The sequence below is a fragment of the Brassica oleracea genome, chromosome C6 (genome assembly GCF_000695525.1).
Source record: "Brassica oleracea var. oleracea cultivar TO1000 chromosome C6, BOL, whole genome shotgun sequence".
Taxonomy (NCBI): domain Eukaryota; kingdom Viridiplantae; phylum Streptophyta; class Magnoliopsida; order Brassicales; family Brassicaceae; genus Brassica; species Brassica oleracea.
This window is the reverse complement of record NC_027753.1, coordinates 26,509,394-26,520,924: the sequence shown is the minus strand read 5'-3', so window position 1 is coordinate 26,520,924 and position 11,531 is coordinate 26,509,394. Positions and strand designations below refer to the sequence as shown.

Sequence of the window (11,531 nt, the reverse complement as noted above, 5' to 3'; positions counted from 1 at the left end):
AGAGACTCATGTATGCAAAATGTAACCTAAACATGGCTAAATCCTAGTCTATATGATCAAAATGCACATGGACGAATGGATAAGATAATGGAAATATGCAAGATATCAAAAGGACATGAGTTTATGACTGCGAATTCATTGTGTGATGAGTTTCATTGCAGCAAATAATTATTGATGGTATGACCTTAGACACTCATGATTATGAACGAATATAGACAAGGTCTATAGCTCAACATGGATCGACAAAAGAAAATAAAGAATGATTGGTTACAATGGATAAAGCCATTGGCACATACGAAGAGATATAAGTCCGAATGAACGAAAGATATGAAGTAAAGTTATGTGTTCTGGGTCTATGACTCAATATATATTGAATGTCCATGTTTTGGGAAAGCCATATAACCGAAGAGAATCCGTGGGACATGAAAAAGGACCTGTAAGTAAAGTTTTATTGCAGATTATAAAGTCCATCCGAGCACCGTTTGAAGCACCATCAGTTCATCTAAGACTTACAAGTTCATTCAAGGAGAATCCAGCTGATCATCTTCACCAAGTCATAGGCAACTTCAACGTTCAAGAAGACTCGGATACCAGATGGGAATGCGTCTACTACAGTGATGCATTCATTTGGGGGAGTTCATGTGTTGTACTCTTTTTCCTGTCCTTGGTTTCCCATTTTGCCACATTGGTTTTGGGGTTTTTCAGGAGAAGTTTTAATGAGGCAACATTAAGCATGCAACGAACCTGTACCGGATGTGTCGATCAAGGGGGAGTGTTATAAACCAAATGATGATCGACCATGGACCAGCCCGTACTGCAGACCCAATCCGGGACATGATAAAGACAACCAGAGACTATGTGTTTATCTAGTATATATTCTATGTATATCTGTAACATAATGTTTATCCTTATCCTTATCTTGTTAGGATAAACATGACCTTATGACGGTCTAATACCTTGTATATATATGGACCTTCTGGTCGACAGTAATAATGACAGAAGTATTTCCCCAACACTACATTTACAACAATGGTCGTCTTCTTTTGTCCTTATTCTTTGAGTTTTATATTTTTGGTGATAGCAAGACGGTATCTCACTATCTTGTAGCCGACATTTTCGTGATAAAACCAACTTGCCTGGTAATATATTACGAGAAATTAGTGTAGATTTTAAAATAGTGCGAACAATTTTATAAACTTCTAATTTAGCATAAAAGAAGTGACTAAAGTGCTCTGAGTGCGCATCACTTGCTTGTTTTTTTCTTCTTCTATTTGTGCTTGTCACCTGAATCACCGCCCGTCTGCGTTTTGTGGACGTGATATTTACCTTAATGCTGTCAAATCAGGAATATTCAACGATGTTTATCACTCACTTTATATGGATGGGACACGGGACTGGATATATACATTGCTAATATTTCAAAACGTTCCATTTTAAATAAAATCAACCGTGAAATGAAAAAAAAGCTTTCATGTTAACTTGTCAAGTCTCCAATGACTAAGTGGATATCAGCTTGCCGCTAAAAGGGCTAATTAAATAGAGATCCTTAACGAGTTACTTCAAAAGGCCCAATACACACAACATAGGCCTATGAATACGGATCCAATCTATAACCCGACCCGATTATTGTTGACACGGAGAGTGAGAGGTTGTTTTGAGAGATTCCTCTACCTGCATCTCGTGTTTGGAGGAAGCGATGATAACGAGATCGAATCTAGCGGAGCAGCTCAGGGAATATCAGATTCGTTCAAAGCATGATTGGGCCTCCGTCTCTTTCTTCTCTTCCACCTCCAATTTCTCATCTTCCAGGTTCGAAAACTATACAATCAAAAGATTTGAGATCTGCGTCCAACACGAACACGATGTTAAAGGGTTTCATTACATGAACTTGACATTATGTGATTCATAATTATGTCCTTCTTGCTTATGTTCGGTAATGAATAAAACGTTCATATTAATTTCTTGTGTGTTTGAGTTCACTGCCATCTTGATTCTATTGTTGTAGGCTTTGTGACATGTTACTTGTGGTAGTTATGACATTCGTGTCATTTGCTTTTGTTCCAGGGTCCATGTCGTGGTCTTTGTCATTTGGGAGCTGGTGATCTTACTACTCCTGGTGTGTTCAGCAGTATCCTTGTTCTTCAGGCGGTTGCAACTAGCATTCATCCTGGTTTGTGTCAGCTTGCTTTTGCTCTTCTGTATGAAAATTATAAAGCAAGCGAGAATAGCTAGGAACAAGAAGCGGAGGATGCTTCTTCCGCTCTCTATGTAAAAGGAAGGAGCAGCAAGTGTAAACCTTTTTTATATTCTTACGCAACCATGACCAACCCTTTTCTTTGTGGCGTGAATGCTGATGAAGACGACAGTTAAGGTCAGACTTGTCTCTGGTAGCTCCTGTCCTTTGAAGAATTGACCTGATATTGGAAACCAGGTGATGGATGGGTGCTGCTATTCCAGGGCTTAGCTTAGACAAATCAGAGCGCTACTTAACTCGGAACTAAAGTGGTTGAAAATATTGTTTTTTTTTTTTAAATTCTCCTGTATATGGTGGTTTTGAAATTAAGAAATTAGTCCGCATACACTGCATTTTAAAACAACAGTTTTAGATTTTGAGAGACTGGCAGTACAAAACGTAAGAAAATGTTCCTTTTTGTTGTTGTAATATTGTAAAACGCTAACTTTTACCACCCACAAACACATAACAAAATGATAACCAATCAACCGGTACAATGAGTTGTGGGAGATGATAAGTTTTTACCAACGGTGTGTTAGATAGTTTAGCCCTCGGAGTTTCTGCCCCTAGTTCGACTTCCATTAGGAAGGTGGGTTTACGCCATGTCTTGGTATTAACTGCTGCACCCGGCCGGCCCGGGGGATTAATCACCTCCCGGTTATTCAAAAAATAAAATAAAATAATAATATGTTTTCAGTTCATGAATAAAAAGTTGTTAATTAGTAGCAAAACGAATGAAATCTGCAGATATGGGCCTTTCTTTGGTCTTTCAATTGGGCCTCGTTTTAGTTGAGGCCTTGTAAAAAAGACATGTAATAAAAAAAGTCACGAGCTACATGGTTGCATCGAAATCTCAGGTAGGAGAAAAGAGTTGAAATTGCAGTAGCGAATTTGAGAAAATGGGTGGCGTAGGAGGAGGAATGACATACAAGGGAGTCTCCGTGCAAACTCCGAAGACGTGGCACACCGTCGCCGGAAAGGGCTTGTGCGGCGTCATGTGGTACATCTCTATCTTTTAATTGATTTTTCGAAGAATCGAATCCATGTTAATTCGTGTTTCAGCTTGTGAATGTCAAACTTAGGATTAGAGGCAATAAGGTAGATGTTGATTTGAAGTTGATTATGATTTGAAGAACCAATCACCTAGATATTGTTTTTTTTTCTTAGCATTCACATCATAAACTCATCATCTTGATATATTTTTTAAAGGTTCTGGATTCTGTACAGAGCAAAGCAAGACGGTCCTGTAGTCATGGTAAGTAACACTCTCACTCTTTGTTACGTCTATATAGTTTTTTATTTATTTCATTTGTTTCGTTTCTTACTCCCTCCATGGTGGTGGCTAAATGTGTGATCTTTGTTACTTGGCAACTACTAGGGATGGAGGCACCCCTGGGATGGCCATGGTGACCACGGAGACCATCACTAGGTAATGAATGTGATCACGCTTTTGATAGTTCTTAAGCACATTTTGGTTATCACCGGAATATTGAAAAAATATCAAATGCCTTATTAAACATTTGGGCTACTTGCCAAAAAACTTCATACTAATGAAGTTGGATACTATTTATATATTAGACATTATTTGTCTAAACTTTAATGTGGGACTTGGATTGATTTCCCATCGGCAATCCTCTTAGAGGCGAAGTGAAGTGTTATTATCTTGAAGCTTGTTATTAGTTTTGTGGCACATGTTTCGAGTTTTCTTTTAATTGAGACACATCGATAGATTTGATGTTAGCCATACACTGATGGTGCTATATTACCCTCGAATTCACCTCTCTGGAACCTCGTTACAATCTTTTGTATATGTTGCTCAAATTGCGTGAGCTAAACTTGTTTTGGTTTTTCACTCTAGGTGGTATCATTGAACCTTTTGAAGATCATGACGAGAAAATGGACCGTCTCTGTTTTATTTTCAGCTTAATATGTCGAAATAAAGAGAATTGTGAAGAAGACGTGATATTGTTTCTGTACACACCTTTGTAAGACTTGATTTTAGTTGCTACTCCGGTTGGTGTTACACTATTTGTTGTTTTGCTGTCTTTAAACAAATGAATTTTAAAATAAATCGATTGCTAATCTCGTGGTGTGTAGGAATCGGCAAGTGTTTGATTGCGAAGGGTTCTTAAAATTGTATCTATGGTTCCAAACTCGATAACATTTTAAGTCATACAAACTGTTGACATATGTCCGTCTATCTATTTGTAGGTGTTTGTATTACCGCGGTGTATAAATCTGAGATTTTGAAATAATGCAAAAATTTTGGAACATAGTCAAATTCATAACCGATTGTCCGGGATAACATGTCTAGTCTCACTATGGTTCCACCGTGTGTATTAATGGATATTATTTTTATTAATCTTCGCCAGTAGCCAAATTGGCTGCCGCCATTATCTTCACCTTTATTCGCTCCATTTCCTCTATCTCTTGAATTATGTTTTTTTTTCTTTTGATTTCCTTACCTTACAACATAAATGCTGGGAGACATTTCAACTAAAGTCTTTGTTACACCTTTATTATGAGTGTTCCCTACAAAGACCTTGACTTCTCTTATCATACATTTATCAGTTAACTATAGCAATCATTCACTTAACGTACGTCATACGACTTTAGAGTGTTCTGATTAGGCCTCGGCGGTCGGGTTTCCGGGTCGGATTCAGACGGTTTCTTTCGGGTCCGGGTCCTTTTAGACTCAATAGGTACTTACAAAAATTTTGGTTCGGGTTCATGTCGATTTTTCTCGGGTTCGGGTCAGTTCGGGTCAATAATTAAAATACATATAAAATATCCATAGCTTTTGAGTTTATATTGGGTCCGCATCGGGTTCGGATATTTAAGATATGAAAAAACATGAAATATCTAAATTCCATCAATTTAGTTGATATTTGTCATATATATCTAAAATTTACAAAATAACTAAATTAAACTATTAATAATTATAATAAAATGTTATTAAACTCTAAATTTTACATTTTAAAGTTTCATATTACTTAAAATGTTGCAAAATAATAACATATATTGTTAACAAAAGATATTTTAAGTAAATCATAAAATAATATATATAAAATAGAACATAAAAATTATAGTTTTGGATATACATGTTTTTAAATCGGGTACAAATAGGTTCTTATTTTGTCGGATCTATTCGGGTTGATTCTTTTCAGGTCCGGATCTATTCGGGTCGGTTCTTTTCGGATCCGGATCTATTCGGGTCGGTTCCTTTCGGTTCCGGTTTTTTCAGATGAAAGAATTTTGGACCCAAAAAGTACTTATAAATTTTTGGTTCGGTTTCGGATCGGATATTTTCGGGTTGATTCTGGTTCGGATTTTCGGGTCTAGGTTAAAATGTCCAGACCTAGTTATGATTAATGATTAACAGAGACTTGGACTTTTCTGATTTTTTTTTTGTTTTGTCAACATTACTTTTCATTAACCTAAATAAATTAAAGAGTACAATAATTAAAAAGGCAACAGACATATCGTATATGTGCTAGATTTATATTACAGGACAAGACACGTGTTAAAAAAGTGACATGCAACTTGAATGATCCAACTTCTCCAACAATCTTTATGGCTCCGTTAACGATCAAGACCTTCTAATCACCGGCGGAGCTTTCTCTCACTCTTTTAACACATACATTGTTGCCGAGATTTGCACTCTTTAACTCACTCCTTCGCCATAACCGTCGCTCCAATCTGGGACTCAAACATCTCCGGTGAATTGACCTTTGGGAAAACTCAATCAAATTAGAAGATATTTTTTGTTGGACCATCTTCAAACAAGAAGATGCCAACTCTGCTAGATCCTCCATACAATGATCGAGATAAACCAACATTTCTATCTTCCTTTTCATCTGAGCTACTACACTCGATTGTTTGTAGATTTTAAGAGTGAGATTTAAACTCATAGAAAAAGGATGAGGCATAACTCAAGAAGAAGAGAACCCAAATCAAAACAAAACGGGATGAAGAATTTTTGCGAAAGAGGGGATTACATCTGGACAGGCCAGAAAGGAAAATTCCGCAGCGGAAAAAGAGATCCGATAAATCGAAATTTTATTATCCGCAACCAGAAAAGAGGATCCGCTAAACGGAAGATGACCCGAGACTAGACTTAAGAATACAATCGGATTTCATCAGAGCAAAAAACAGAAAAGACAAAAGAAGGGAGGTGACCCGCGGTGATGAAACCACCTGCCACCGAACACTGTTTCGTTTTTAGAAAACTTCTAGAGAGAGGTCAGAGGAAAACTAGAGAGAGATATTCAATAAGCCACTCTTGGACTTTTCTGAATATACAGAATCATTTCTTGTTGAATTTATATAAACGGTAGAAGCATTTGCATTAAAATCACAAATCATTAGAAAAAAATGAAGGGGATGTTTTTCTTGGGAAAATACTTGATATTGGTGATATTAGTGTTAGGTCAGCTACATGGATACAAAGGCTGTGTTGAAAAAGAAAGGAAGGCTTTGTTGGAGTTCGTGAAATACATAATTTCAATTACTATTGAAGAGTATTCCGACTATGCTCTCCCTACTTGGACTTACAACACGAAGAGCGATTGCTGCCGTTGGGAGGGAGTTAAGTGCAATCGTACAAGCAAACGAGTGACCGAGATTGCCTTTGGAACACTAAGCCTCAAAGAGAATTCTCTCCTAAATCTTTCTTTGCTGCATCCTTTTGAAGATATTCGTAGTCTGAACTTATCCAGGAACAACTACTACTACAACCAGTTCAGTGGCTTATTTGATGATGTTGAAGGTATTTACTCGATTTCACCTTGTGGTTAGTTTGATCATTTTGTTATGCATTGGTGTTTACTGTTATATGGACCATATGTTACTTTATTATTTCAAAATTTTGAAAGTATTTTATATTACGACAAATTCTGTAAAATAACTCAAAAATGATGACAAGGGACAAATTCTCGAGATTTTTCATTGTTATATTCTTAAAAGAGTCTCGTTTGCAGGTTATAAAACCCTAAGGAAATTAAGAAAGCTGGAGATTATGGATCTCTCTAGAAATAGATTCAATAACAGTATCTTTCGCTTTCTTAATTCTGCTATATCACTCAAAACTCTTTTTCTTGGGGATAACAACTTTTATGGTGGCTCTCTTCCTGCTAAAGGTATGTTTTCCCCTTTGTAATTAAATGGATAAACTGATTATTATTGATAAGATTTCTGTTGTTAGATTGAGTAAATAATTATATATGTTGGATTTTTTTCAGAACTTAAAGATCTGACAAACTTGGAACTGCTGGACCTGAGTGGCAACAGATTTAATGGTTCTATACCAATACAAGGTAACTCAGACTTTTGGTGGATTTAATGACTGCATATAATAGTGGTTAGTGGTTAATGTAATCTTAGAAATCATGATGTTCGTAGGTAATTAAATGTGCTTACATTTCGGTCAGCTTGTCTTTTGGCAGAGTTATCTGCCCTGAGCAAGCTGAAATCTTTGGATCTAAGTCGTAACAAATTTTCTGAACTATCAAAACTGCAAGGCAAGTTTGTCAATTGCATTTATCCAAAATAAAAGGTTCTGTTTGCACTTTGCAGGTTATAAAAGTTTAAGGAGATTAAGAAACTTAAAGATCCTAGATCTCTCTGAAAATAATTTTGACAACAAATATTTTCCTTTCTCAGTGCTTTGACATCACTCACAACTCTGTTTCTTAGGTCCAACTACATCGGTGGCCCTTTTCCAGTTAGAGGTGTATTTTTCCATTTCGATATAGTTTGCCTTACTTGTGATGTATATTTTGTTCAATTATTCAATTTTATCATTATTGGTCTAGCTTTATGCGTCTTTCATCCAGTTTGTAACATTTTTATTTATGTTGGACTCCCTTTCAGAATTTGAAGATTGACAAACTTGGAACTCCTAGACCTGAGTAAAAACAAACTTAATGGCTCCATACCAATACAAGGTAAAGTAGGACTCATTCAATGTAACTTTTTGATTGAAATAAAATTTGACATTCATTCAAAAAATACGGATATAGCTCAAAACTACTGTCCATATAACATTTTTTGTGAATATGTCATTCTTGAGATCATTATGTTCGTAGGTAAAGGTATTTCTTTACCCTTGTGTGGGCTTTTCATGTGGCAGAGTTATCTGCCCTGAAGAAACTGGAAGCTCTGATTTAAGTGATAATGAATTTTCTGGCTCAATAGAATTGCAAGGCAATACTAAATATATCCTAAGCTACTCCGTTAAAAATGGTGGTGAATTACCGTTTAGTCATCTGTACAATTTTTTTTGCATTTGATTATTGTAGGGATTTGCGAAATGAAGAAAATGCAAGATCTTGATCTCAGTGGAAACAAAATAGTAGGTCAGTTTCCTTTGTGCTTAACTAGGTTGACTGGACTTCAAGTTCTTGATCTCTCATCAAACCAATTAAATGGGAATGTGCCATCTGCTCTCGGTAAACTTGAATCCCTCAAGTACTTGTCATTGTTTGATAATCATTGTTTGATAACAACTTTGAAGGCTCCTTCCCACTTGATTCGCTTGCCAACCTCTCAGAGTTGAGGTTATTCAAACTTAGTTCAAGATCCAACTCATTTAAAGTAGAATCTGGAAGTTTTTGGAGGCCAAAATTTCAACTGAGTCATATTTCCCTACCATCTTGCAACTTGGTAAAGGTTCCTCATTTTCTTCTATACCAGAAGGATTTGAGTCACATTGATCTTTCTGACAATACAATTTCTGGAACTTTTCCTACTTGGCTATTGGCAAACAATACAAAACTCGAAGTTCTCCTTCTACAAAATAATTCATTTACTAGCTTTCAGCTACCAAAATCTGCTCATAAACTGCTTTTCATGGACGTGTCATTGAATGAATTCAATCATTTGAATGGGTACTTCCTCATTTAGTGTATATGAAACTAGCTAATAATGGGTTTCAAGGAAATCTGCCATCTTCTTTAGGTAACATCAAAAGTATTGAATTTCTGGATTTATCTCACAACAACTTCCATGGGGAGCTACCAAGAAGTTTTGTTATGAATGGTTATTTCTTGAAATACTTGAAGCTGTCACATAACAAACTAAGCGGACAAGTGTTTCCAGAGTTTGTCAACTTTACTCTCTTATGGGAGCTTTCTATGGATAACAATATGTTTACTGGAAAGATTGGAGAAGGTTTGCGGAACTCAAAATACTTGCAGCTACTTAAGATTTCAAACAACAATCTCACAGGTGTTATTCCAAGCTGGATTGGCAAATTTCCATCCTTAATGGCGCTACAGGTTTCAAACAACTCGTTGGAAGGTGAGATACCTATTTCTTTGTTCTATTTGCCCTATCTTCTGCTCATGGACCTATCTGCAAACATTTTATCTGGGGACATACCTCCGTGTGTCAAATCAAATGATCTAACAGTTTTACTCCTTCAAGACAATCATTTATCAGGAGAAATTCCATACACATTGCTGGAGAATCTCTATGTATTTTATCTGATAAATAACAGATTGCCTGGAAATATTCCGGAGTTCACCAACATCCAAAACAACCATACTCTTCTTGTTCGGGGGAATAACTTAACAGGCAATATTTCTAGCCAGTTGTGTGGTCTAAGAAACATCCAACTTCTTGATCTTGCCAACAATAGATTGAATGGATCCATACCTTCATGCCTCAAAAATACATCCTTTGTTTTTGGGAAAAAGTATATATTATATGATGATGATTACAGCAATCTTTTCATAGGTGGTACATTGTTCACTGGTTTCTCTCCGCATAAAGACTTCGGTGTAAACGAGTTTCAAGATACTATATATTTCAGATCTCGCATTGTGCTAAATCCGTTTCAGATGTACAGTTCAGCCATCTATATGAAAATTGAATTTGCAATGAAACACCGGTAGGATGCTTATGCAGTTAAAAATCTCAATTTATTGTTTGGACTGGATCTATCAGAAAATGAGCTTAGCGGTAATATCCCAACAGAACTTGGAGGTCTTTTGGAACTACAAGCATTCAATGCTTCTCACAATAAGTTATCAGGGGTGATACCAGAAAGCTTTTCAGGTCTCAAGAATGTAGAAAGCCTTGATCTCTCCTTCAACAGATTACAAGGCCGGATCCCACAAGGACTAACAGAGCTGAGCAGCCTCGCGGTCTTCAATGTTTCATTCAACAATTTATCAGGAGTCATTCCTCAAGGGAAACAGTTTAATACCTTTGATGCACAAAGCTTCGTAGGTAATCCTCTTCTCTGTAGAAAACTAACCAACAGAAACTGCGATGGAAGTACTTTTCAAGAACCAGACAACGGAGTGAATGATGATGAGAGCCAAATCGACATGGGTTCTTTCTACTGGAGTTTTCTTGCAGCTTATGTGACCATACTTCTTGGAATATTCTCATCTCTCCCTTTTGACTCTCCTTGGAGCAGATTTTGGTTCTATGTCGTTGATGTATTCATCCACAAGGTGAGGAATTTGATGTGCTAAAATTATTGTTGCTGCCGATTCCATTAATGTGCCTTATCTGTTGTTCTTCTTCTCCTATAACCTCATGTTTTGTTTCACATAACTTGTGTTTGGTTCCTATCTTTGAATAAATGTAATGCTCAAACATATACTGGAGCTGTTTTGGTTGTTGTGTTCAATAAATAGAACAAAGAAACTTCCCGTTAGTTCTCTTTCTGCTTTCATGAATTCTCTTAATCTATACCGCTTTACTTCAAAATTTTAAATTAATATTTAGGAGATAGTTACTAAGTTTAGAATTCAGCCATTTTTATGAGTCCAAGCAGCTATAAAATGGCTGTATAAGTGTATATACAGTCATGTGGACATTCTAGGCGTTCCCACTTTCCAGTGACCGGTTTACAGTCTTGGATGATGGTGCTTGGTGACGTTCCTGCCCTTAGCGACTCAGCTAGTCAGCTGGCTTGTCCAAAATAATCACCAAGATTAACGTGATTTAAGAAATATTTTTGTATGTCATGATAAAATGTTACATATTAAAGACGCTAACAACTCTTTTTGACCATGATGATTTAATTTGTATATATTATTGAAACACATGATTTAATTTTTCAAATATCAAAATTAACCTGTAATACATTTTCCAACCAGAGAATCCACAGGGAAAAAACAAGAGAAATTGCATCCCATATACACATATAAGTGCAATATTTGCATAGATGGAAAACGTACTTTTATGATGAGCTGTTCTTTTTAATAGCTATTTTGCTCCTATCTAATCTAAACAATACCTAAATTATATCATTCTCTTTCTTATGTTGGAAACTTTTCTTCGT

The 11,531-nt window shown here is 36.2% G+C and overlaps 2 protein-coding genes and 1 pseudogene across 2 annotated transcripts; all 3 read left to right on the top strand.

Annotated features, from left to right (window-relative positions):
* The first annotated feature begins 1,641 nt into the window (after positions 1-1,641).
* Positions 1,642-2,599, top strand: LOC106298954. The gene is made up of 2 exons (XM_013735082.1): positions 1,642-1,809; positions 2,065-2,599. The coding sequence occupies exons 1-2, from the start codon at positions 1,697-1,699 to the stop codon at positions 2,270-2,272; spliced, it is 321 nt and encodes a 106-aa protein (XP_013590536.1). The 5' UTR covers positions 1,642-1,696; the 3' UTR covers positions 2,273-2,599.
* Positions 2,600-3,050: 451 nt separating this feature from the next.
* Positions 3,051-4,315, top strand: LOC106298880 (NADH dehydrogenase [ubiquinone] 1 beta subcomplex subunit 2-like). Its single transcript, XM_013735012.1, has 4 exons — positions 3,051-3,233; positions 3,443-3,488; positions 3,612-3,662; positions 4,092-4,315. Exons 1-3 carry the CDS (start codon positions 3,133-3,135, stop codon positions 3,660-3,662), a joined length of 198 nt encoding a protein of 65 aa, XP_013590466.1. The 5' UTR covers positions 3,051-3,132; the 3' UTR covers positions 4,092-4,315.
* A 1,351-nt stretch (positions 4,316-5,666) lies between these two features.
* Positions 5,667-10,890, top strand: LOC106296543 (annotated as a pseudogene).
* The last annotated feature ends 641 nt before the right edge of the window (positions 10,891-11,531 follow it).